This window comes from Solanum lycopersicum, chromosome 3 (assembly GCF_036512215.1).
Source record: "Solanum lycopersicum chromosome 3, SLM_r2.1".
In the NCBI taxonomy this organism is placed as follows: domain Eukaryota; kingdom Viridiplantae; phylum Streptophyta; class Magnoliopsida; order Solanales; family Solanaceae; genus Solanum; species Solanum lycopersicum.
The window spans coordinates 49,372,012-49,398,120 of NC_090802.1; the positions used below are offsets into that span (position 1 = coordinate 49,372,012).

Here is a 26,109-nt window from a genome sequence, read left to right on the forward strand (position 1 = left end):
AGTAGGCTTGTTTGCGACCTCTGAGAGGTCAACGACGCCGGTCTCGTCTGGCGTCTAGATTCCGGTCGTGACAATATAAAAAAAATTAACACAAAAAATTCACAAATAAATATAATAACCTTAAATTCAACAATTTTAACTCTTTTTCTAAATTTTTATTTTTTTCGATAAATTTCGAAAATGAATAATTGATTAATAAAAAATATATATAAAAAAATAAGATAACACCAAAAATCCAAAAATAAATATAATAACCTTAAATAAATAATTTCATATTTTTTTTGACAAATTTCGAAAATAAGTAATTTATTAATAAAAAACAAAAAAAAATATGAAAAAAATAAAATTTATGCCAAAAAATCACAAATAAATATAGTAACCTTAAATTCAATAATTTTAACAAATTTGTTTATTTTTTATTTTTTTTGTAATTTCCAAAAATGAGTAGTCGATTAATAAAAATAGGAAAATATGAAAAAATAAAAAAATAATAAAAATTGTTGAAACTGTTGAATATAAGGTTACCATATTTATTTGTGATTTTTTGGCGTTAATTTTATAGTTTTTTTCCTATTTTTTATTAATCAATTACTCGTTGTTGAGATTATCGAAAAAAATAAAAATTAAACAAAATTGTTAAAAACAGATTGGATAGTTTATTTAAAAGAGGTTGATTTATGAATCGGATTAGGTGTTATGGGTCTGAATTGTTTTTCATTATCATATAAATGTCATGTGGTAAGGTTAAAATGAAATGACAAAGAAATGTAAAATAAATAGGACATGTCTCCGTAAAGACATATTTGGTCCATATTCCATTAAAATTAAATTTTAAACTTTCACATCATGGGTCATTGCCGTGCTTATTCTACCATAGACGTTTACTTGACTTTGCATAGTGACAAATTAAGAGAAAATTCCTCTTGTTAATTCTATCTCACAGTTGTGATTTCTGGCAAAATCAGAATCAAAATTCAGGGGAAACAACTGGAAAATTAATAATGTCTGGGGTGTGACTCTGCTGGATCAACTGCACATAAAATATATTGACTCTTTTAAGAGGTAACTTACGGTTCTTAATCATGGCTTCTTTTGCAACTTCAATTTCATTGCTTTTATGTACTCATATTGATTGGGCTCTATGTAATACGCACTTGAGAATACATGCAAAACAATATTTGAACTAAAAATGTCTAGTAGGAACATTTATTATTTGTTTAAAGTGTTCAATTGGAACAAAAATGAAATTTGCCCAGCTGAATGCTTTGTGCTCCAGGTTGCCCGATTATGATGAAAACCAAAGAAATTTTGAATTATCTTTAGTAGGGTGGTTAAATGATTTTAGGAAGTTTTCAGGGATACTTTAGATACGAAACTCACAATCTCAATAATTTAGTTATGAAACTCAAAAAAAAATGTGTAGTTTGAGTGTGCTTTTGACAGTTAATCTCATAAAACTGATAAGTAAAAACAAATTTAAAAAATTTCTTTGCCTGAATTAGAATAAAAATTTGAGTACTGTGTGAGACAAACTTGAAAATTTGCATTGATGGAAATTGATGCAGGTACTCCTGTGGGACCTTAACACGGATATTCTATCTTTACATGTTCCCCGGCTAAGTTGTGCTGAATCTTCACTTTTGATGTCGTATACTTGTCAGATTCTCTCAAAATACGTTACTTTTGGAGAATCCAACACGCACCTGCTGATGTTTATAAGAATCCGAGCAACATAGTTTGGCGGAAGGGCTAAAGTTTGGCTACCTAATGAGCTAGCATAAAGGAGGATCAAGGGATTTGGCTTTTTCTTTTGCCTTCCTTAGAGTGATATCATGCCAGAGGATCCATCTACCGATGTTTCTCTTGTCCCAGCTTCAGAAGTTGTCACTGGCATAACTCGACTTGTATTTGAAACAATAGAGGCTGCAAATTCTGCTGTTGTGCAGAAGGAGAACTTCAATAAATTTTCAAAATTCTTGGAGAAGATTGCTTTGGTCCTGAAAGAGTTATCTAATTCTGAAACTAGTGAAATTAATAACTTAAGTCCAGCTTTAGAGGTTCTCAAGTTGGAGATAGAAGTGATCAAACAACTAGCTTTGGACTGCAGAAATAGGAACAAAATCTATCTCTTACTAAATTGTAGGAGAACCCTCAAGTATTTTGAGTGTAGTACGAGGGATATTAGTCGGACTTTGTTGCTAATAACTTCGGAATATCTGAATGTTTTACCTGAAATCACTGACCAGCTTAAAGATCTATGCAAGAACATGCTGGATACTGAGTATAAAGTCTCTATAGAGGAGGAAGAAGTTTCGGAGAAAATTGAATTAGGGATACAAGAGAGGAATATTGATAGATCCTATGCAAATGATTTGCTCATTTGTATTGCTAGAGCTGTTGGAATAGCAAATGAGCAATCAGTACTGAAGAGAGAATTTGGAAATTTCAAGGCAGAAATTGCTAGTAGTGAACAAGGGAAGAACCTGACGGAGAAATTACGGATGGAAGAGATTATTCTATTGCTTGGCAAGGCTGACTTGCTTACAACTGCAGAAGAAAAACAAACAAATTATTTGACTAAAAGAAACTCTTTGGGTAGGCAACCATTAGAACCTTTGCAGTCATTTTACTGCCCAATTACTGGAGATGTCATGGAAGATCCGGTGGAGACTTCTTCTGGGCAGATATTTGAAAGGACAGCTATCGAGAAGTGGTTAGCAGACGGCAATAAGCTGTGTCCCTTGACCAAAAAACACTTGAAAAAGTCAGATCTTCGGTCCAATAAAACCCTGCGTCAGTCAATTGAAGAATGGAAAAACAGAAACATCATGATCACCATTGCGTCTCTAAAACTGAAAATTCAAACAGACAAAGAGGAAGAAGTGCTTCAATCTTTACAGAAGTTGTCGGAGTTTTGTGTAAGGAGTGAGTTGCAGAGAGAATGGATCGTGATGGAAAATTACGTACCAGTTACCATAGATCTTCTACGTGCAAATAATACTGAGATAAGAAAGTATGCTTTATTGATACTTTACGCTCTCGCAAAGGATAGTGAAGAAGGCAAGGTACTGTTTAGTGTACATTTCACAATTCTCTTTTACAATTATTTCTCCATCTAATAATGCATATACATCAGTAGTACTATGGCGTTTGTTCAAATTTCACTTATATCTCACACAATTTCCACAGATAAATATTGTTATCAAATGGATACATGTTATACTAAGTGTTAAGACTTCAATAAGATAAAAAATTATTGGGCCTATTCCAAATGATTATGTCTATTTTATCTTGTCAACCTGGCAGGAAAGAATAGGTACAGTAGATAATGCTATTGGTTTGGTGGTGCGATCTCTTGCACGCAAACCTGAAGAAAGCATATTGGCTTTGCATCTGCTTTTGGAGCTATCCAGAAGTAGTGTAGTTCAGAACTTGATTGGCAATGTCCAGGGTTGCATCCTTCTACTTGTTACTTTCATGAATAGTGAGGACTCTGTAGCAGCAAAGTATGCTAGTGAAATTTTGGACAATCTCTCGTTCCTTGATCAGAATGTTATTGAGATGGCAAGATTAAATTATGGTGCACCCTTACTACAACATCTATGTTCAGGTATTTTCTTTACAAACTATCAAATTTTACAGCTGAAAAGAATGATATTTTTAGATCGAAGGTTACTGCATAACTTAGGCTATGGTCATTTTCTTTTGTTTGCTTTTGGATGTATTCTTGGATGTGGTGCAAGGTTAAGCAGGAGCTTTATCAATTTCATCATGACGGACAAGCATATCTTATTTGTGGCAAATGGAACACATTATCAATTTAGATGATATATCTAGTCTTGTATTTGATCCACTTAAATGTTTTAAAATCAATCCAGCAAACCCTAAACACTACTAGAGCATTTATGCACTATTTTAGCTAGAAATTCACATATAAAGAATAAACTATGTTATAAACATGGTTTATGCATTCCTGAACTTTACCGGAGACCTTAAGGTGTCCGCAATTCATGGAAATCACAAGGTACCTAACTGTTTGACTGGATGAGAAAGCTTATCCATAGAAAATTAAGCCATCATAAAGAATTAATGAAAGAACATTAGCACTCTGATATCTTTTATAAAGTTAAATCATCAAAAAGGGTATGGACCAATAAGATTTATGTGGGCAGCATGACATACAATTCAAGAATGAAATCCTGATTTCAGGTGTCTACACATAGTGATAGATGACTTATGGTTGGTAAATTTTGAAGGCAGATTTTATGTTGATGATCATTGGTTGTTTGAATTCGGAACTACTTTCATAAGCTGTAAACACAATTTCTAAAGGTCTATCTCATTGGTGCAGGAACTGAAAGTAAGCGTATTCTCATGGCCAAAACCTTGTCACACATCCAGTTGAGCGACCAGATTAAGCTGCACATCACAGAAAAAGGGGCACTGAAGCCACTTCTTGAACTGCTATCGCATAGCAATACAGAGATGAAAATCATTGCTGTCAAAGCACTCCAAAGCCTTTCAACTGTCCCAAGAAATGGTCAATTGATGATAAAGGCAGGTGTCAGTGACCAGCTGTTTGAACTACTATTTTGTCACACCTTGTCAACAGAAATACGGGAAAATGTAGCAGCAACAATTATGCAACTTGCCATATCAAAAAATTCTCAAGGATCAGAGGATGTGCAGGTTTCATTGTTGGAGTCTCATGATGACATCTTTAAACTCTTTTCTCTTATATCGTTGACTGGATCTAATGTGCAACAAAGCATTCTTCGTATCTTTCAAGCAATGTGCCAATCTCCTGCTGGTTCTGATATCCGGACCAAACTGAGACAGGTGTGCAGATCTGATAAAAGTATTTTTTATATGTTTGCATAAACTAATGGAATTGAATATAACCTGGCACACGATAGCTAGTCCATCCCCCACGACATAAACTTTTAGAAGAACACAATTCCCTCTAAAGGTAGCTACTTAAACTGTAAACTGATGATCCTCTTTAGGAAAGAGACATTGAAGCTTTGGGTTGTTTAACAAGGGAAGGAAGTTCTGAATTAAGGGACTACCAAAAGCTTAAACATTATCAAGCTGTTGGAAGCATTTTGGCTCTGATGCTTCAGTTTTTCTAAGATTTTGTTAACTGACTTGCTAGTAGGTATAGGAGGTCTCGTTTTTTATATTAATAACCTGAAATGATTTCATTAATAACCTGGAGAGTGCTCGGCAGTCCTTGAACAAGTGTTCCTCCTTTACAATCAATGAACTAGATTTCACACTATTGTCAGGTCTTGAAGTGCAAGTAGATAAACATAATTTGACTTCAGACTTCAACTGTTATTTCACTAATTGTTTTATTGTCAGATTTCTGCAATTAAGGTCCTAGTCTACCTGTGTGAGGTTGATGACCATGAGGTACGGGCTGATGCGGTGAAACTCTTCTATTTATTGGCAAAAGACGGTAATGATGATATTCTCTTAGAGCATGTAAACAATACATGCATTGGGAACTTGGTAGGGATCATCAGAACTTCAGATAATGAAGAAGAGATTGCTGCTGCATTGGGAATAATCTCTCATCTTCCTCAAGATTTTTCAATGTCCCAGCACCTTCTTGATGCTGGGGCACTTGATGTCATCTTAGACTGTCTGCATGGTAGAAATGCCCATTCTTCACTAAGAAATGAAATTGTAGAGAATGCTGCTGGAGCCCTTTGCCGTTTTACTGTTCCAACAAATCCAGAAACACAAACACAAGTTGCTGAAGCCGGTATTATTCCTCTTCTAGTATCCCTTCTAGCATCAGGCAGTTGTTTAACCAAAAAAAATGCAGCTACTTCTTTAAAGCAGTTTTCAGAAAGCTCACAAAAGCTGAGCAAGCAGCCAGCTAGTAAAATTTGGATGTTTAGTTGCTGTATCGCCTCACCGACACAAAACTGTCCCGTGCACCTAGGATTTTGCAGTGTGGAATCCTCATTCTGCCTTTTAGAGGCTAATGCTCTCAGACCCCTCGCGGAGGTGGTAGATGAGCCAGATCCTGCAGCTGCTGAAGCTTCTATAGATGCAATCTTGACAATAATTGAAGGTGAGCAGCTGCAGAATGGTTCTAAGGTACTTGCAGAAGCCAACGCCATCGCTCCAATCATAAAATTGTTGAGCTCATCCTCTATCATTTTACAAGAAAAAGCTCTCAAGGCCTTGGAGAGGCTATTTCAAATGATAGAATTGAAGCTCAAGTATGGGACATCAGCCCAGATGCCACTTGTGGAAATCACTCAGAAAGGAAGAAGTGACTTGAAATCTTTAGCTGCTAAAGTTCTATCTCACTTGAATGTGCTTCCTGAACAGTCTTCCTTTTTCTAACGGCCGCATCTACACTGAAGCATAGCACATTTCATACCGTTGATTTTTAGTATCTCGATCTGTTTAATACACACATTTTTTGAATGGGATCTGTCAATTATGAATCTTAGTCTTTCATATGTAAACTGCCTCGTGGTGTAAAAACAAATTTGAAGATCAATGAGTAATTGTCATGTACTGTTTCAATATACCAATTTATTTGGTCCTTTCAAGTTTTGACTCAGTTCACTTTCCTCTCTCACATTTCCGGTCATAAGAGATCAGTTCCTCAAATTAAATGGTCATAGGTTGATGTGATGAAATAACAAGAAAGTTTGATGTGTCAACAAAAAGCCACCACTGATAATATAAACATAAAAATATTTGGAAAACTTAATAAACTCCTAAATTAACAAGAGCAAGTTCAGAGAGATTGTACAAGATGTTGAAAAAGACTGACGAGTTCATAGAAAATTACAATAACTAATGACTTCAAGATATACTGCTATAATAGAAGATTACATAATGGCTGGACAGCCTTTAGCTGGAACCCCTTTAGCTGTAGGACAAGCAGCCAACGGACATCCATCTATATTATTTCCCCACCAGTCGATGTTGATATCTTTCGATTGTATGGTAATGAACAACAAGACCGCGATGAAAGCAGTTCCAGCATCCAGACCACCAGATAAAACATAGTTGTAGCGTTCCCACAAGTGTGGCCAACGTCTGTAGACAACATAACCAGAAAGGAATGCTACAATCAGCCAACTCGTGTAGTTCACCGAGCTTGCTGGAGGCATCATGGCTGTTGAGCCCAGTAGTACTGGCATGTGTATGAGGGAAATCCATTTCTGCTTAGGGAAAATCTTTTGTGCCAACCAAACTAGTATAGGGGAAATAGCTCCTCCCAGAAAGAACCAATTGACATTGGAGTAAACACCAAGTGATCCAAATATTCTTTTTGGACCAATGAGCCCCCAGATAACAGAGGCGTCGTAGAAAACACGGTCCTGTGGACATTGCCACGGGCTGTTGGCTGGTAGCACGGAGATGTCACAGAGATTTGGCACTGATCCCATGAGCCACCATGCAGTAATTGTGTATATGATTATTGATATGAATGTTCCCAGCATCTGAAAAGAAAAATAGAAGTCTATGTTAGAGTAAGGTCAAAGTCTTACATTCGTATCCAAGCCAGATCCATCCCCGTTTAGGCTCCCAGTCTTGTCCACACCAAGCATGAGTACAAGAGAACCTAATTACCTGAGCCATAAACATTGCCCTTGGAGGAATTTTCATGTAGTGACCAAGCTTGAAATCATAGACAAAAGTAAGAGCTTGGGCCATGCTAATGTACCCATACACCTTGAACAACATGTTAGCCACAGGGAATCCAGGGTACATATACCCCCAAACATACTCTGTGATGATATTAAGACCTGGTTGCTGATTCAAAACAGAAACAAAGTCAAAACTACACGAACATGACATACTAATTCAAACATAAAAGAGATATCAGTTTCCAGATGATTGAAATACCTGGTTCGTAGTAGCAACGATTATTCCTATGGGTAGAGTGAAACCAAAGGCTATAACAAAAGCTAGCAACACACCCCACCAAGTTAATTGGAGTGTTTCGAGATAATGCTGACAAATGAAGAGGATCAATGCCATATTTACAACAAGAACAATAGTGAACCACCACATTGGAACCTGCTTGTAGTTTTTCATTAGCCTTGTGTGCACATCTAATTTTTTTCGCTGGTCAAATACTTCTCTGAATCCATTCCACACTTCACTGCAAAATACACATTCTCACAATCAGAGCTTAAAAAAGAACGGCATTCAAAAGAAAACATTATCAAGGGATCTTCCGTTTATGGTCTGCTAATGCAGAGATTATAATGTAAAAGTTACATATTCAATTTATCCGGTGATGCATACCTTCCATGGAAGAGAAAAATGTGCACAAATATAGCGCCAAGAGCAGCAAATCCAAGACCATATGTCATGGCAAAGAAGGTACTCAAATGCAACTGACCATATCGATTATAGGCAGCATAATCAAGCTGAAAGTGTGGATCAATGACTCCCTCAGTGTTGTATTTCGTCCCATTTAGCGTGTAGAGGTTAGAAGAGAATATTGGGAAAGTCTTGGCGTTGTAAACGTTGTACCAATAAGTGAGCGGAGTCATGAAATACATTACAAGTACAAAACCAACTCCAATATTTGCAGTGGCAAACCATGGACTAGCTAAAGGACTTCCAAGGTACGATGAAATGGTTGTCCAATCGAATCCTATGGCACCAATACCAAGTCCATGCATACCCGAGCCCAACTGTTGAACAAATATGGATTTGGGAGCAAACCAACACAGCCATGAAAATGATGTCAACATCTGGAAAAGGTAACCAGGGAAAACGTAGTATGCAAAGCTGAAAACTAATGCTATGAGGAAGAACTGTATTCGTGTTGTACCGCCTTTTGCTCTATTCTCCTTTTCGTGCAGAGCCCTGCACAATTATACAATACTAAGTACAAAACTCATTCTGTACAATTGCATACAATAGTGTATTTTAACATGTTCGTAACAGGTAGTCTATTTCATTTTCCATGTTACTAGTACCACTTCGAGTGATGGTTATAATTATCTTTTAGGCAATCTGATAGTTCGTGTCAAACTTAAAATCAAATCTATAGACAATCTCATATAACTAGTAACTAATCTACTATCATGGTGTAACATAAACAAATGCATATATACCTGAATAAGGAGACCTGAACCAAACTGCCTGGCCACCACATTTCTGCTGGTTCAACAAGAAGCTTCCGGAAAATACCCGCCCAACCAAAACCTAACATCTGTCCATTTGTTTGTAGATACATAAATAACAAACATATTCAGTGTATTCATATAAGTGGAGTCCGAAGAGAGTATTGCTATAAAGTGGGGAATGAAAGAATGTTAGCTTTAGTGACTTGTGTCAATTTAGCTAGTAAATATCAACTCATAAAATATTTCATACAGGCTTATAACTACAAATATTGAACAACTCATTAAGCTATCATATTGCATTATTTGATTATGGATTCATAATTTTATATTTGTTAATTAACTATAAGAAAAATGTGATGAGAATTTTTTTGGAATTAGTATGAAAATTTATAGAAAAATAAATTTATAACGGATTTTCAAACTAATCCCTAAAATATCTCATGAAATTCACATTTTTCTGATTGCTTTTGTCTCACTTTACGATAAAGTTAATCTTTGAAGAGTCAAATGTGCATTTCATGTGTCTTTTAAATATATATACACGAGTGTGATTTAAAAAAAATAGAAAATTAATTTACACCAACATTTGATAGTTTTATTTAAATAAGTTAACTTTTCACATGTATATATCTATTCGAGTAAATATGAGTAAAATTAGTACTCTCCACTCTATTTCAGTTTGTTTGGAATGGTCAAAGTATATCTTATCTCATCATAATTTTTTTGAATTGTATACTAAAAAAAAAATCTTTAATTTTTAATGATATTGATTTTATTTCAAAAAAAATTGAAGATTCTATATTATTTATCCCTCATAATATTAGAGATTTTGACATCTTACTCCAAATGCACCAAACAAAATTAAAACAATGGAAATAAATTTAACACAAAATTTAAATATAATAGTTGAATATACTATGAAATAACAAAAAGCATATTAAAAAAACAGATATTTTTCCTTTTATAAAAAAAAAAGAATACAATAGTAACTAGAAAAAATTACCTGTGTTGTGACCATAATAAGCAACGCTGGAAAAAAATCAAGTGGTCTCTTATAATAAAGCTTAACAGCACTCAATATATGCGTAGCGTAAACAGTTCCAGCGCCCGCATTAGCGAAAATCGTAATCAGCACGTGCTCTTTAATATTAAATCGGCCCGGATTGAGCGTAAACGCCCAACTCGTGCCCTCGAAAAACACTCTCTTTGTTATAATTTTCGCCATTAGATGCCCAATGGGCACCACTGCGATCTGAACCGCTGTCGATGAAATCGTCAGCGGTTGAGTACGATACCAAAAGAACTGATTCACGAAAGATAACAAGATACAAGAAGTGATTCCAAGTAACCACATTCTAAATGTTAATACAGGGATTGTTGGATCATCAGTTTTTGGTACTGTCATTTCAACTTCTTTAATTGGACATTCTTCATCATCATTATTAGTCTCTTCTTTCGAAAAATTCATTTCATCAACTTGTATTTCTGTCATTGAAACTTTGTTCTAAAAACACAAGAAAAATGTTTATATAGAATGAAGGTAAGATTAAAAGTTTTTGTACCTAATTATGATACGTATTTGGTAAAAAAAATATGGCTAAGTACTTAGCCTTAAATAAAAATTGGCTATAAATAAGACTTTTAGAGGAAAAAGTGACGATTCATTATCTTTGGAAGGTGTAGTGTTTGGGTTAAGGTAGGTAACTATTAAGTATTTTCTATATAAAGGAATATGAAGATTTGTTTTGGTAATTTAAAGTGTGGATTTGTTTGAGATATTTAAGGTAAATAATTAATTAATTGAAATGATGAATATTACGTTATCAATTGTGAGATTCATCTTCTATATATAACTATCAAACCATTATTTTTTTTATTAATATGAAATATTTGAATGCTAAAAGGTGAGTGATAGAACGTATTATCATCCATTTTTACTTGTCTATTATATTATTTTGAAATATTTAACAATATTTATCCAATTTATAAAATTAATGAATAATTTACTATCTTGAATCATTTTACCCTTATAAGTAAATATTATTTATTTTTAAATAATTAGATGACTTATATTTAAAGTGTGACTTAGTTAAATTACTCCTATCATTTAGGAATAGTTTGGTACGAGAGATAAAGAATAAATATTTCTGAGATAAAATTTTGATGTTTGGATAAGTTATCCAGGATAGTGTGGTCTTCTTCTTTCATTTTATGTTTTTTTCAACAAATTCTGCTGATTTATCGCTAATGCACTGTCATTAGTCATTACTATCTTCTTCTTCAATTTTATTATTATAAGTGTTATCTTATAATATTTACTTGCTATTTTTCTTCTTACTATTATTTTTTATATGAATTTTTCATTATTATTTTTTCTTTTGATATGCTTTATTAGATCCGAGGGTTTATCAAAAATCTTTCTATCTTCACAAAGTAAGCATGAGTAAAATCATATACACACCAATCTCTCAAGACTCGGTTAAAATTACCTTAATAAGCATGAGTAAAACCATATACACACCACTCTCTCTAAGACTGTTAAAATTACCTTGTTGATTTAAGCCAATGACTGAATCAGTGAAGGCACACAAGCATGTTGTTTAACTCATTCTGCTTTTATTTCCAACATATTACAGTGCAAATTCCTGCTACAAATATTTCCTTTGCAACGTCCGCTCGAGGTTTTGAAGCAAAATCAACTATAGGAAACAAGTCTGAGATTTTTACCACATGATCAAACAAGCAATTCTAAAAATAGTAAAAAATACTTACCACTTATCATTAAAGTTACAATGGTGTATTATAATTTATAAATAACATCCTACGCGCCAGATAAAACTGAAATCATCTTTCAGCAATCAGGATATGAAATATAACAACACCCATGTTCTGCAAAGGACGGCGCAGAATTGACACGGAAATGAAAGTTAAATGCTAATACACAAACTACAATTTCTTCCCATGCAAGGAGAAAACGCTGGTCCTAATGAACCACCCACTCAGAGAGAGAGATGTCAAACACATAACCGCAAACATGTAATCTCCGAATTCAAGTTGGTCCTACATAGAGGGTCGTTCCAAAATTTAGCTAGATCGATGAATTGGTAACATAGCCTTTGATCGTTAGTAATAAAGGTCAAGCGCACATAGTCTAGCATATCACCTGTAAAGATGCATAATTCAATGCTTTCCGCGATACCCACCACCTGACCTGGCACCAGGACGGCGTGCAAATTGCAGCCTTAAGTTGGGTGAATCACGGTCATGCTCGTCCAATTTATAACCTGCAAGATCGAGACATAGTATCTCAAGCCGCACACATCGACAATTTAGGTACAGACGCGCAAACATGTAATTTATTGTTGTCCAAAAACTGGCATAGGATCAGTTTATAAAATTAATGCACGAAAGCAACCCATGAAAATTGCACTGGAATTCAATCAGGCCATGCAAAGTCAAAAGCATGTGAAAGCTATTACAGGCCAGCAAATTTTGTTTTACCTTAAAAGGAACTCCAATTCCCTTTCAATTAGTAGAAAAGAAAGTTTAACCTGAAAGTCACTCGAAGAAACAAGATGAAAAACTACAGAAGAGGTGAATAAAAAATGACTACTCCCTCCTTGTTAGAGTCGAGAAAGATGAGAAACATAATTCCTTTTGGCAAATAATAACTTTTTTGGGTGTCTTTCAATCGGACTGCAGATTTGCTCCCCATTAACCAAACGGAAAGGGAAGAAATAAGACGAAGAATATCTATTAAATTGGTTGTCTAGGGCTACATATAAAAAACAGTCATTTTTGTCTATGGAATCTTCTGTTTTCCACAGGAATAACTGGAGAATCTTTCATAGTAGAAACATAGAAGCTATAAGTGTCAGATGCACGTAGCCAAATAAAGAGTGCAATCACAGAAGAGTCTAAGATCAGATGCATCCAGTGAAAAGAAGAGAGGAAACACCACGAAATTATCGAAAAAGTACTAGCAGCATTTAAGCTAGCTTACACAGATACTAATTAAAGGGTACTGCATAAGATAAATAATGGTCATGATTTGCACTTGCACTCACGACAGGAAAACTTGCTAGAGAAAGCTAAGTTTCCTGAATTAGAAGCTATGTTAACCTTCCATTTCTTTACAGACTGACTTAAATGCCAGGTAGTTCTTAATTTTATAGCCATCATTACCCATCATTACCCAAGGCCTTAACAACCGAACAACTGTCCATGATTCCCACACCTCTTCCTTCCCAATTGCCCTCTCTAGCCACTCAACTCAGTCTTTCAACTTCTTAAAAGTGTATCACTACGAACTTTGGTTGTATCTCATCTATAAGTAAGCTCTGATAGAAGACTGACTATACTACAAGCTTAAAAACAGATTAGTCACAAGATTAATTCTACTGAAGCCGGGTGTGGAAATCTCACCTTGTAAAGTATCCATAGCAGTGGCTGCATGGGATGGACTCATAAAATCAACAAAGCAAAGAACAAATGGATGCCCTCCTGGCTACACAAGTTGATGGAACAGAGAATTCCTGAGAAAACATCATAACAGAACTACGACAAGAAAGAAATCTACAGGTGTGTTCTTACATGTCGTGATTCTTTGATCACCAGTCTAACTTCTTTGAAACCTACGAATGGTCGAAATATATCTGCAAACTAGAGTCAAAGAAAGAACTAGAATGGTAACTAAAATAGTGAAATGGGAGAAGCAGTATAGAAGGATACGTGACACCTCTCTTCGGGTGCAATGAGCAGGCAACCCCTCCACAAACAATGTACTGCTAGCCTCAGGTGGAAGAGGAACTTCTGGTCTAACACCTCCAAACCCAATGGTCCTGCTTCTAGCAGCAACCGGCTCTGATCCCACAGTACCCATAACACGTGGACCGTCAATAGAATGACTGCCTACTCCATTACTCATGGAATTTGCAGAGTCACCACCAGCATACGATGAAGTTTGCTGATAAATTTTAAACAATATGTTAGACTAATACATCATCAAGGAACTGAGCATAAAAGGGCATGAAAATTAACCACGCACAAACGAACCAAAGATTAAGTACCCCGCTTCGTAAGTATTGTTCATAGGATGTTTCAATAGGATCTGTTTCTCTAATGGCATGATGCATTCCTTGTACATCATTGTGGCTATGACTGCCAAGCATCTCAGGACCACTTGGAACATCTATGAGGTGACAACATAAAATGATGGTATTACTTAACAATAAAGAAGAATTAGCAATACTCCAATAAGCACACTCATAGATAAACAAGCTTATAGGTACACATGTACAAACAATCAAGAAAAAGGTAACCTAAACTAGGCAACATGATGTTCAAACATTTGCCAGAATCAACAGGAGAGAACAGAATGAAAACCAAGACAACCACTTGGAGGAGATTCGTCCACTTCCCTCTTAATAATTCAGAAAAAAATGTCCAAGGCCTAATCAACTGCTGAGATCACACGATCTTAGTAGCTCAATTGATTGACTACCTTAACTTCCATTCCCCTGGTAAGTGCTCGATTTCCCACCATGTAATCCCCTCCCCATTTCCCCTTCTCCTTCCCCAACCCCCATTTTTTTAGTGCTGAGATTAATCACATTGCGTATAGATAACCATTTCTATCTGAGGAAACAAAAATTCCCGGCAACCAAGGTAAAGTTTCAGTTGATCATCAAATTTAGGCCAACCGATACAAAAAAATCACATCTTTAACTTGTTCATCTTACTTCTATGAATGAAGTCCTTAAAAAAACATTTCTTTTCAATTGCTAGCACAATAAATACTTTTCTTTCCGACTGGACTAAAAGAAAAGGGAAACTTAACTTGAGCATTGGGATAAAATCATCACACCAATTAACCCTTTTTTTCTACTCACTTTAATCTTACTAATCACCTACTACTTTAATTTTGTAACACCAAATTAATTTATGAACATAACCATTTTAAAAAAAACCCTAGCTTTTGCCAATTCAGGGAAAGAGCAACGATGTGACCCAAATTAGCAAAAATTAATCAGTTGAAAGAGCGAAGGGAAGTAGATGAAAGGTACCATTTTCGGTCCTCGGGCGTTTTGAGGGTACCGGAGGAAGAGATACGGGATGTATCCGGCCGTCGGTGACTCTCCAGTAAGCATCTGCCATTTTGATGGAGAGTAAAAAAGGAATTAACGACCCAAAACAGCTCGATTTGCTGCTCTAAGATCGGAGTTATACCCCGATTATACAGTAGCTATAAATTCGTCAGCGATCTTTATCTCTGTTTTTTTTTCCCTTCTAATGTAGTTATGAGGAAACAAAAGTTCATTTCTCTTTTTAACATATCTTTTTTATTATTATTTTTTTTGTAGTAATTTTTGAAAGTAATTTTAGGAAGTCATGGAACCAGCAAGATAGGGGGCAGTTTTTAGGCTATATGGGACAGGCAGATTTTAAAATTATGTGTGTTGAAATGAATTTTTTATAAAATTAATGCAGTGTGGGGTGGGTTGCGGATACGAATGTTCATGGTTATAGTTAAAAGATCAAATTGAATTATAATCCGAATTTAACTGATTAAGAAAATTAATATTTAATTTGATTTGATTAAGTTTGGTTTTAAATTTTTTAAATTGACATAATTTGATTTAATTTTAATTTTACTAAAAGATAGCATAAATAATAACTAAATCGAACTTATAAATTAGATATATATATTTTATAATTATTTATAAATTAATCATAAATAAAATATAAATATTTTGTTAAATTTTAACTAACTTAAATCTTTAGTATTACAATTTTCTCAAACCCAACACTTTACTCCAACTATAACAATCCTAAGTTCAGCAAAATCCATTTTAATCTTTAGCTATGTTACTTCACATAAAATAGTCATTTTTCTCTTAACTAAATTAATTTTTTTTGTAATGATAACTCTAGTATTGCTTAATTAAACCAACAATTGTTTTCATGTGGATCATTCATATACTAGGTGCTTGTGTTTATCGAGATACATATTTCCTCAAAAAAAATTATTATTTTTAAATCGAATAAACTAGAAAACTAAACGAAACAGACAATTATTATTTTCTTTTGGTTTCAAAAATTTAAAAATTTGACTAAATTAATATTAATTTATTTTTACTATCAAACCTAACTAAAAAGAGAAATAATTAAAAATTCATGTTGGACAGATTCATGTGAGGCGGGTATATGTGGGTAGGGTGGGAGTTTTGGGAACCTAAATAAGCCACAAAAAATAAAAGTGACCAAAGTAAGTTACTATTTTAGAAAGTAATTAAAATAGGCTTAGTGAAAGAGAAAATTTTACTTTATCCAATATTTCAAACGTTTCCAGTTTATCCATAGCAAGTATATTTTAATATATAATGAAACTATTTTTTACACTTTATAAAGTCGATCTTTTTCTTACACTTTATAAATTGGAAGAAAAATTTACATTTTACAAAGAGGAAATTTTTCAAGTTTGCTCTCCTTACGATGCTTTTGTAATGTTTGTCATACAATTATATTGATTTGACATATCATAAAAATATCATCTAAGCTCTATATAAGGACATTCAAATATAGCACATTCAACATCTTTAGTCTTCTATTATTCTTCATTTCAATCACAAAATAATGTCTTCTTAACCAAAAATTAGAGTTTCAATTTATTGGGATGAAAAAATTATACATGATGAAAATACCGTTTATTATAATCGACCTCTCAAACACAATACTACATATTTAAAATTAATATCCGATATCATATATTTCTTTCACCAATTTATAAAAGAATGGGGTATAAATAGTATTATTATGATTATAGTAGGAAAATACCTACTTCATGTTTATCACAAAGACAAGTAAATTTTAGAGAGTGAATTATCTATAATGAAGAATCGTTGACCGACTTTCTAAGGATTTCAGATGATTACATAGATCAAATCAAGTTAACAATACTTGAAATCTATGTTAGAAAGAAGCCTAAGACTAGCCAACAATGTTCTCCTTTATTGGTCGATGTTCATCCCCAATTAGAAAATCATAATAGCGTTGATGGATCCCTGATAACTCAATCTATTGATTTTTCTAACATGACTCATTAACGAAATATTCTTACCGTTCGATATGATTTTGATTTGAATGAAACTATCAATGGAAGTGACTGGTAATGCTCAATAACTATATTTCGATTATTATTTGATCATTTTATCAATTATTTATTAATTATATGATTTATTATTATTATTATTATATATTTTGCAGCGGCTTATTTAACAAGATAGGAATATTACTCCAAGTTATTGACTAGATAATCATTTTGATCAGTCATCATAGTTTGAAATGACGAAAAATATTGGGACATTCTCAAATTTTCATGTCTCGCCCATTTTTTATGCAAATAATTATCAGTATGTCCAACACTTGATTTCTTATTTAAGTAAGTTAATTGCAAGTAATAAATATTTGTTTTTTTTCATATATAGAGAAAATATCTTAATTGTATGATAAATGCGACAAATTTTTTATAAAGAGAGCAAAACAAAATATTCCTTGTTGTAAAGTGTAAATTTTTCTTCCACTTTATAAAGTGTAAGAAAAAGTTTCATTTTACAAAATATAAAAAAATTCATTATATGTTAAAATACTAACGTTATGAGACTAATAAAAAACGTTTGAAATATTAAATAAAATAAAAGAAATTCACTAAACTTAGTTTAATTACTTTTACACGACTTTTTTTTTTTGTTTTGAATTACTTAGTTTCCCAACTCGTAGGGTGGAGCACGTTAAAATTTTTAAAAGTTAACACGTGGAGCAGAGTGAGGCGGTTAAAATTTTCATAGGTGAAGTTCAATCCGATCCGCTCCATCCTACCCCACCCATTTGCTATTCTAATCAACTTGTTTAGCGTTTAAATTAAATTATATTAATTGGATAAGTTAAATTTTTTTAATTCATATCCTTTTCGTTGAATTTTATTTGATATTTTTTAAATTTTGAATTAAGCTAGTCTATTTTTTATAAATATTTTAAATTATTAATTTTTTATATAATTTATAAATATATGTATATATATTTTATTAAATCTAAACTATTTGATTTTCAGAAGATGAAAAATATCATATAAATTGAAACAAAGAGACGAAAAGAATAGTTTAACAATAAGCGAAAGTCTCCCTTGGGGTCTACCTCGTCCACAATAAGACACAAGAGTCTCTATCTAGATATTATTTTCCACCCCTATTTTATCCTCCATCATTGTCAAAATAGCAATTGCTAAGAAAATTCAATCTTCCTTGCAGAGTTAGTAATACTAATACTATTGCAACTTAATCCCTTCTCTTTCTTTCCTTTGTTTTTGTATATACACACTATTATCAATTAATTAATTAATGGCGGAAACTGCTACGTATAATCACCCTTTGTTTAGCTGCAGAATTTGCCAGAATCCCATCGCTCTTCGAGATGATCTTCTCTCTAAACGCTTTCTGGTAATTACTCTTATTTTTTCACTACTTTTTTATTTCAAGGAGAGATTGTTTTCGATTAAAGAAAAAGATCAAATCATTTTTCAAAAATTGCATCTAAGTTCAATTGATCCATACAACAACAACATATATCCGTCCAATTTCACAAGTGAGATCGGATCAGATCTTACTGATCTGTAAAAATAGACTGTTTCCGATTTACTTTTTTCTTTTAAAAAAGTTCAAATCGTCTTTGTAAAATTGTATTTAACTTAAATTGATTATTGATTAGGCGAAATCAGGAAGAGCGTATCTTTTTGGGCATGCTATGAATGTGGTGGTGGGGAAAAAGGAAGATAGAAAACTGATGACAGGTACCTTCAGTGTTGCTGATATATTCTGCAGCAAGTGTGGGCAGGAATTGGGTTGGAAGTATGTTAAAGCTTATGATCCCTCACAGAAGTACAAAGAAGGCGGATTCATAATCGAGATTGCCAAAATTCTCAAAGAATATTAGTAATAAGATTTCAACACTTATTTATGTAAACAACTAATGCTTGATCGACTGTAAATTAATAAGATTTCTGGTCATGCAAAAACACTACTTTTAGTCCTTTGTATGTTGTTATCTATCATGCTGTTGATGTGCAAGAAACAGGGTAAGCTTCTTTGGCAATTATGATGATTTTCACTTGTTAATGGATCTGGTATAGTCATCGAAATGCATATATACAATGTGTGGCCTAGTCAAGTATCTTTGCCCGATGTTTTATATTTTCGATCGTTCTCAATTCGCCGTGTTTTAAAAATATTTCTAACTTTTTCATATCTAAAATTTTGAATTTATTTAGCTGAAAATGATGGTGTCTTTCGTTTTGAGTCAACTAATATTGGTGGGGATCGGATATGGTTCAATACGATTGGTTTACCCATTATTTACCGGTAGACCCATAAAATTCTGTAGCTTAGCGGACGAAGTGTACAAATATAAACAGATAAAGAAATATGTACTAGTTAATTAGTTGTTCTGTTTCTAATTATTTGTTTATTTTTTTCTTTTTAATTATTTCGATTATTTTGAAAAAGATTAAAACTTTTTGAAAAATTTAAATTTTTTAATTCATTCACTTCATAATTAATTCAATTCAAAAGTGGACAAGTAATTAGAGATATGTGGAGAATATTATAGCTATAGTTTTCATTTAGCTATAATTATTGCACCTCTCTTTCTGTCTCGCCTCTTTCCACTCTTATATATATATAAGTACAAATTATACATATACAATACAAATTGATATAATTGTACAAACTTTAATTATTGATATAAATTGTATTTCATTAATACTATTGTATTCATCAATACATATACATACTAATTATATACATACAATTATGCATATATACAAATACAATCATTGATACATATGTATACTATTTGCATATATACAATTATCTAACAGATATATATCTCTTGCTCGTCTCTCATCTCCCTCTCTTAGTCTCATTTGCCTCTCCGCTCTCCGTCCTTTGCACCTCGCTTCTTTCCTCCCTCTCCCAAGCTCGCTCACTCTTTCTACTCTCCGCCTTTCTTGCTTGCTGTCTACTCCTCCTCCCGATCTCGCTGCCCCCTCCCCTTCATACACACAATATCACTCGTTTTATACACAAATACAATCATTAGTACATATGTATACTAGTTACATTTGTACAATTTTTTGACATATATATATACTAGATGGGGGAGGCCCGTGGCAAGCACGGGCCCAATAGTCAAAATATCAGTATTAATTTGTTGCAGAAGATGGATAATGTGATATGTTGTATATTATTAGAGATATTCAAAATATATGTACAATTGATATTGGACATCAAGATGATCTATATTAACTAAGGTAATAAAATCAAAATATTTTTTTGACATATGAGATTGTGATTTTAGAGGATGTTGTTGTTCATTTTTAGTTGTTGATCTTCTTCATCATTCCCAAAACCATAGCATATGGAGTTGTTAGGGGTTCCTGAGAAAATTGTTAGTCTTAGTAACTTTAGAAAGTTTGAGTTGTTAATGATAAAAGTGAAATCGTTCGAAAAGTAACAACTCAACTTTTAGCATTGAGGTTGCTTAATGTTATGACTTTCTTGTTTGTACAAACATTTTTAGCAAGCCTCTCACACTATATGAAATCAAGAGGTTCTAAATTTGTTTTGTATGGATGCAGTGGAGGAGGACAAAAAGTAGTGATCCTTTGATTAAACCAAAACTGAAAGCACTGTAAATGAATGAAAGACACCTCAATATTTCGTTCTTGTTTTCGCCAACAGCATGGATAAACATTGACTTCCAGATGATTCTACTCTTAAATTTTAATAAATTTCAAATACTTGTAAATGTTTTGAACTGTTAATCATTGTGATTTATAGTTTGATTTTCAATAATGAATGTGATAATCAGATGTAGACTGACCTTTTACAGTTTTTTTGTTGGTGTGGGTGGTTCAAATTTCAGAGTTGCATTTGAAGAACCAGCTGCAGTAGTTGTTTCTGTCACCTCCATCTCACTTATCTCCAAAGGTCTTATCTTTTTGGAATTCCTATCAATAGTGGTGGGCGGAGTATGTTGCTTTTCCATGTAGGAAATAATGGAGTAAGTTGCTTGTGTGTTGTTTGAGGTATCCCAAGATGACTTCCTTAGCTGAATTTGTTTGCCTCTCAACATACAATCAAGCAGTTACCTTCAAATTATAACTCATCTAGATCTGTTCCCCTTAAATTGCAAACGTAGATGATTCAATTTCTTTCATGTTCGCAACTGAGTAAGAAAAATGGAGCAACAACAAGAACCTAACCAATGAAATCCCACGAATGGGGCTTGGAAAAGGTAGAGTGTACTCAGAATTCACTCATACCTCGTCGAGGTAGAGAGGCTTCAAGTACTTATGAAAAGAAAAAACTAAAAGCAAGACAACACTTAACTATCTACCAATCTTCTACACGGATTAATAAGTTGAACCAAGTATAACAAAAAAGTTAACAACTTTGTGTCCCAAGTCAAACAAATTACCAGAAAATCACGAAAGGCAGCCTGAATTCGAAGAGCAGCCCATTCTTGTTTCACAACCACAAAATCCTTGTGTGGAGCTCTGATGACAGTAGCCATAGCAGCAGCCAAAGCACTATCAGACAGGAATGAAGATTCAGATCCATCCGAATCTCCCAAATACATCTATATCGCATAAGCTTGTATTCTGTTTGTATTTCAAATCCCGTGATATTGTGTTAACAGATTTAGTTAGATTTAACAAGAAATCTCTTATTCCTAGTTAACCAAATAGTTTACATAATAAGTAAATGAATAATTTTCAAATTTGTTTCAAGCTTTTGCTTACTCTCTAATGTGCTAACAGATGTAGTCATATTTAATAAGACATCTCTAATTCCTAGACATATAGCCTCAAATTACTAAATTAGTAGCTGATTTTTTTCCCGAAAAGTTGGTACAACAAAAAAATGAACAATGAAAGCTTACCCTGAGTTTTTAGCCTTCGATATAATTGCTAATTTCATGGCAGCACCAAAAAATTCGATAACTCAAATTCTTGCTCAATGAATCACCTGAGAGTTGTAAAATTTATCAATTTTATTAGAAAACTACTAAATGGAAAATAATATCAAGAGGATAAACATCTACTCACCCTTAGTAGATAGTTCAACTTCATTAACATCTGTTAAGACAACCCAGCTGTTGAAACTGATCAATTTTCATAACAAATAAGTATTGCCTTCATTGGGGAATTTCGTCAAACACGTGACCACAACCATTATCTGCAAAAATACTATATTGGCCAAAAAAGTTAGTATTTAAGAACTTGATAGTTGATACTACAAGATAATGAGAAAAAAATCATGCATGAGCAGAATAATCAATTAACAGAACATTTGCATATCCATAAAGTGAGGGATTCAATCTTTAACTCTGCCCTCCACTCTAATCTCTCTAGAGTAAGAACAACACTGGCAAACTTGGACTAAACTCGATTGTTTTGTCCCCAAAAATAAGCCAAACTTCATCTGCACGTTCAACTATTTCCTCTTCTTCACCTTTTGAGTTTTAACCCCAAAATAAATAGAAACACCATAACTATGTGCATCAAAACTATTGAAAAAGTGAAAATTTTGGATGCACTATGTTCATCAAGGGTCCAAAGTCATCTATGTATTTATTTCTATTTTCGAACATGCATGAGTAAATTAGATACAATTGATGATACATACAGTAAAAATCCAGAGAAGAATGAATATATAAGTGTAGAAAAATCATAAGAAAAAAACTCATCGTAATACAACAGGTACGAAGAGGAATTGAGGGTGAAACAGAGATTAAAGACGATATCAGAATTTGACAAACAGCAGAGCAAGCGTGAGAATAGATGTGGAGAACATTCTACATTGTTGAAAGAAGGAAGAAGAAGAAAGTGGGAGAGAAGGGAGAGTAAAGCAAAAGCGTGAGAATAGTGCTACACGTGCTTCTGCATAAAGCAGTACACGTTATGCACTTTTGAAAGAAAAATAGATGATTTTACTATTTTAACCCTACTTTTACAACTCAATTTGATGTACAATGTACAATTCTTTTTGTACCACATTTTAATGCAGTGTTCGTCCTTGTAAACTGTCCTTTCTAAATATATATATATATAATAACTCCTGCATATGTGGTTGAGCTTGAAATTTTATATCTTGAATAATTATAAAAAAAATATTTTTAATCTCAAGAATAGTGTCTGAATTTAGTTTATCAATAAACAAATAAATTGTTCTCCAATTTCAACATTTCAAACACCCAAATCTACTCCACATAAGCTTAAAATTATACAATCAGAAAACGAAAATCGAAAAACACCCTTATTCAAGGCAAGTTTTTTACTAAGGTCAAGATTAAAATTAAAATTAAAATTTATTTTAATTTGTATTACAAAACTAAACACATATGTTGTTTGTCGTGCGATTACATCGGATGAGTTGTTATGCCGCTCACTGTTGGGCTTTACCGTGGTCAATGTCCATCAATTCCATAATATATATTTGGCCCAAAATCCAATGGGCGGCAGAGCGGCCATGAAATCGACTGCTGTACACAACAGGTAAGCTCTCATCTTCCAACAAAATCAACTCAACCAAAGAATAACTACGTAGTAATTGTTTCATCTTTATCCCTTCCTGATATTCATGCTGGTAGCTGAGTCCAAGCAAAGAATAACAAACCTTTTACTTTTTCCCCATTTTCTGCTTTTCCTAACAAACATAATTTTGTTGTGAATTTGTTTCAGATTCTTGTAATATTCTATTGTTTTAATTACCAGCAGTCTTTATTTGATAAATATTTTTATATTGAATTGTTTTTTTTTTTTTTTTGCAATCCTGTCTTTGTCATATCACCTTAAATTTCTTCTCAGTTTCGTGATTGGTAGTTTCACCAAATCCCTCATAAGAATTTTTATCGATGCCGTGCAAGTTAAACCTATCTGGGTTGTAAGCATTTTCTCTTTTAAGGTAAATAAATTTGTTTTTTTAGGTCAATTGGCTTATTGCTTCAACAGGGTAAAGGGTTTAGTTTTATTGATTTTTCAGGTTTGAATCTTTTGTTTTCTGTAGGATTTGGTTATTTGGGTTTCTGGGGTAAGTGATCAGTGAGGAATTTGTCATTAGTTTTGTTGTCGAATGGATGAATTAGTTGGACCTCGCTTGTACAGCTGCTATAAATGTCGAAACAATGTCTCTCTTCACGATGATATAATCTCTAAGGCGTTTCAGGTGATTGTTTTATATCTATGCCTCATTACTTTCTGTTGTGTTGAGTATATTTATGATTCTTGAAACTTCATTCATGTATGGTGGTTTAGGTCATAGTATTGCTGTCACTAGAACTACAAAAGCATATTCATTATGCTTGCTATCGTTTGTATACGGAATTAGTTGGGGTCAATTTATCGTTTCCTTTCATTTGTATGTGATCAGTGCTTTCAGATGAAAATTAGTAACCAAATCCCTCTATTGTATTGAGCTCAAAGTAAAGGATGTGCTTTAACTAGTAGTCAAGGAAAACCAAATGAGAAATGAAGAAAAATAAGGGGGAATAAAAAGTCACTCTTATTGATGCTTTTTACAACTTTTCGACTTATTCCCTCACGGGGATGTAATGATTGTTATTTTTAAGTCCAAGAATTCAAAGTATCAACATTGAGCTGACAATGGGCAATTTTCTGTTTTGCACTTCAAGAATCAAATGATTCTTAACTAGTTAGTTTTTATTTTTGGTCATCTTGTTTCTGAGCCTCGTCCAAAGAAAAGAAATACTATTGCTTTTCAGGGAAGGCATGGCAGAGCTTTTCTGTTTACTCATGTGATGAATATTGTCGTTGGGGCTAAAGAAGACAGAACTCTCATGACTGGTCTTCATACTGTTGCTGATGTACTCTGTGGGGATTGCAATGAGGTTTTGGGCTGGAAATATGAACGAGCTTATGAGCCAACTCAGAAGTACAAGGAAGGGAAATTCATACTCGAGAAATCTAAAATCGTTAAAGAGAATTGGTAGTCCACCACCAATTTCATTATGATTCTTTATCTTAATACTCAATGTAAGTAATGTTTATCCTATCTATAATATCACTCACACTGTACAGAACATGCTGAACTGAAAAATTACAAATGTTCAATTGAAGTTTTGTACTTTCTGTTGTTTCATATTACTCATTGGTATGCAACTCTGTTAATAAACAAATGCTATACTATTGCTTGAGGTTTTATTATTCACAATTATCTTCAAACAGTAGATAGTTTCCTGAAGAGCCTGTGATACTCTGTAGTATAGTTCTGCGATAAATCAGAGCCGATTGTAGACAATCCCTCTAAATGGCAGGTTAAGATGCCAATGTTAAACCAATAATTCAGGATTTTGTGTATGTCTACATCAGCCAGTTCTGGTGTCACAAAAAGCAATGGTTAAAATGGCAGAAGGCTAGCTGTGACTATTGAAATTGTCTATTATAAGAGCTTGTAGAAGCTCTTGTTCCCCATAGTAAAGGTCTAATAAAACTTCATTTTTTGGAGGAATGAACAGTGTAATAGGCAACCACCTGTACAAGTTTGGTAATTTTAGGCTTTAAAAAGGACAGATATTGCTCTATCTTCTCTTGGGTCTTGGGGACTTATTCTCCTTGAATTGCACCAATCACCACAAATTGACTCCTGTTTAAATAATGCCAAGGGCATTAAACTTATTGGCAGTGGATTGTGAAATCACTGTTTCTTAAGTTGGTAGATCCAAGATAGACTAGAATAATATTGGTGAACAATGATATGACGAACTTGTCACTCCTTCGAAAGAAAAGATGTCCTAAATCATATAGCTGTGGGTCGACGAACATTGAACAACAGAAAAAGGTTGCCTCGCTTTAGCACGTTTTGAATATCTGTTTAACTGATCATTAGGTTCAGTTCTTGCTGCTTCTAGGAAC

The 26,109-nt window shown here is 33.5% G+C and overlaps 5 protein-coding genes and 1 long non-coding RNA gene across 13 annotated transcripts; 3 read left to right on the plus strand and 3 right to left on the minus strand.

Annotated features, from left to right (window-relative positions):
* The first annotated feature begins 756 nt into the window (after nt 1-756).
* Nucleotides 757-6,557, plus strand: LOC100316887 (U-box domain-containing protein 43). Of its 2 annotated transcripts, none has more exons than XM_004235067.5 (5): nt 757-1,062; nt 1,566-3,065; nt 3,307-3,610; nt 4,352-4,839; nt 5,365-6,557. In XM_004235067.5, the coding sequence occupies exons 2-5, from the start codon at nt 1,833-1,835 to the stop codon at nt 6,361-6,363; spliced, it is 3,024 nt and encodes a 1,007-aa protein (XP_004235115.1). In that variant the 5' UTR covers nt 757-1,062; nt 1,566-1,832; the 3' UTR covers nt 6,364-6,557. The 2 variants fall into 2 exon arrangements, with proteins under 2 accessions (XP_004235115.1, XP_010318044.1); XM_010319742.4 differs by having other exon boundaries at nt 807-1,062; nt 1,662-3,065.
* Nucleotides 6,558-6,711: 154 nt separating this feature from the next.
* Nucleotides 6,712-10,702, minus strand: LOC101255671 (oligopeptide transporter 6). The gene is made up of 6 exons (XM_004235066.5): nt 10,126-10,702; nt 9,111-9,208; nt 8,290-8,859; nt 7,885-8,143; nt 7,609-7,791; nt 6,712-7,478 (listed from the first exon to the last, which is right to left on the minus strand). The coding sequence occupies exons 1-6, from the start codon at nt 10,612-10,614 to the stop codon at nt 6,861-6,863; spliced, it is 2,217 nt and encodes a 738-aa protein (XP_004235114.1). The 5' UTR covers nt 10,615-10,702; the 3' UTR covers nt 6,712-6,860.
* Nucleotides 10,703-11,871: 1,169 nt separating this feature from the next.
* Nucleotides 11,872-15,415, minus strand: LOC101267497 (RNA binding domain-containing protein). The gene is made up of 7 exons (NM_001328221.1): nt 15,188-15,415; nt 14,192-14,313; nt 13,854-14,088; nt 13,716-13,777; nt 13,548-13,629; nt 12,286-12,406; nt 11,872-12,182 (listed from the first exon to the last, which is right to left on the minus strand). The coding sequence occupies exons 1-6, from the start codon at nt 15,276-15,278 to the stop codon at nt 12,303-12,305; spliced, it is 696 nt and encodes a 231-aa protein (NP_001315150.1). The 5' UTR covers nt 15,279-15,415; the 3' UTR covers nt 11,872-12,182; nt 12,286-12,302.
* A 2,897-nt stretch (nt 15,416-18,312) lies between these two features.
* On the plus strand, nt 18,313-19,291 carry LOC101267209 (protein yippee-like At4g27740). The gene is made up of 2 exons (XM_004234947.5): nt 18,313-18,616; nt 18,885-19,291. The coding sequence occupies exons 1-2, from the start codon at nt 18,518-18,520 to the stop codon at nt 19,107-19,109; spliced, it is 324 nt and encodes a 107-aa protein (XP_004234995.1). The 5' UTR covers nt 18,313-18,517; the 3' UTR covers nt 19,110-19,291.
* A 611-nt stretch (nt 19,292-19,902) lies between these two features.
* On the minus strand, nt 19,903-23,120 carry LOC101267001 (uncharacterized). Of its 4 annotated transcripts, XR_011220018.1 has the most exons (5): nt 22,285-22,420; nt 22,119-22,204; nt 21,654-21,765; nt 21,057-21,356; nt 19,903-20,225 (listed from the first exon to the last, which is right to left on the minus strand). It is a non-coding gene; the product is annotated as an uncharacterized lncRNA (long non-coding RNA). The 4 variants fall into 4 exon arrangements; XR_011220020.1 differs by lacking the exon at nt 22,119-22,204 and having other exon boundaries at nt 22,285-23,120; XR_182563.5 differs by lacking the exon at nt 22,119-22,204 and having other exon boundaries at nt 21,654-21,837; nt 22,285-23,120.
* A 108-nt stretch (nt 23,121-23,228) lies between these two features.
* Nucleotides 23,229-25,341, plus strand: LOC101266610 (protein yippee-like At4g27745). Of its 4 annotated transcripts, none has more exons than XM_004234946.5 (4): nt 23,311-23,733; nt 24,046-24,142; nt 24,245-24,403; nt 24,960-25,341. In XM_004234946.5, exons 3-4 carry the CDS (start codon nt 24,311-24,313, stop codon nt 25,185-25,187), a joined length of 321 nt encoding a protein of 106 aa, XP_004234994.1. In that variant the 5' UTR covers nt 23,311-23,733; nt 24,046-24,142; nt 24,245-24,310; the 3' UTR covers nt 25,188-25,341. The 4 variants fall into 4 exon arrangements, with proteins under 4 accessions (XP_010318043.1, XP_004234994.1, XP_025885701.1 ...); XM_026029916.2 differs by having other exon boundaries at nt 23,595-23,733; nt 24,221-24,403; XM_010319741.4 differs by lacking the exon at nt 24,046-24,142 and having other exon boundaries at nt 23,229-23,733.
* The last annotated feature ends 768 nt before the right edge of the window (nt 25,342-26,109 follow it).

Coding starts and splice junctions, on each gene's coding strand:
- LOC100316887 (XM_004235067.5), top strand. CDS start 1,833: ATGCCAGAGGATCCATCTACCGATGTTTCTCTTGTCCCAGCTTCAGAA. Junction 3,611..4,351: donor ACTACAACATCTATGTTCAG/GTATTTTCTTTA, acceptor TCATTGGTGCAG/GAACTGAAAGTAAGCGTATT. Junction 4,840..5,364: donor TCCGGACCAAACTGAGACAG/GTGTGCAGATCT, acceptor TTTTATTGTCAG/ATTTCTGCAATTAAGGTCCT.
- LOC101255671 (XM_004235066.5), bottom strand. CDS start 10,614: ATGACAGAAATACAAGTTGATGAAATGAATTTTTCGAAAGAAGAGACT. Junction 8,860..9,110: donor GTTCAGGTCTCCTTATTCAG/GTATATATGCAT, acceptor ATAATTGTGCAG/GGCTCTGCACGAAAAGGAGA. Junction 7,792..7,884: donor TCGTTGCTACTACGAACCAG/GTATTTCAATCA, acceptor GTTTTGAATCAG/CAACCAGGTCTTAATATCAT.
- LOC101267497 (NM_001328221.1), bottom strand. CDS start 15,278: ATGGCAGATGCTTACTGGAGAGTCACCGACGGCCGGATACATCCCGTA. Junction 13,630..13,715: donor TGATCAAAGAATCACGACAT/GTAAGAACACAC, acceptor CAACTTGTGTAG/CCAGGAGGGCATCCATTTGT. Junction 12,407..13,547: donor TGCTATGGATACTTTACAAG/GTGAGATTTCCA, acceptor TCGATCTTGCAG/GTTATAAATTGGACGAGCAT.
- LOC101267209 (XM_004234947.5), top strand. CDS start 18,518: ATGGCGGAAACTGCTACGTATAATCACCCTTTGTTTAGCTGCAGAATT. Junction 18,617..18,884: donor TTCTCTCTAAACGCTTTCTG/GTAATTACTCTT, acceptor ATTATTGATTAG/GCGAAATCAGGAAGAGCGTA.
- LOC101266610 (XM_010319741.4), top strand. CDS start 24,311: ATGGATGAATTAGTTGGACCTCGCTTGTACAGCTGCTATAAATGTCGA. Junction 24,404..24,959: donor TAATCTCTAAGGCGTTTCAG/GTGATTGTTTTA, acceptor ATTGCTTTTCAG/GGAAGGCATGGCAGAGCTTT.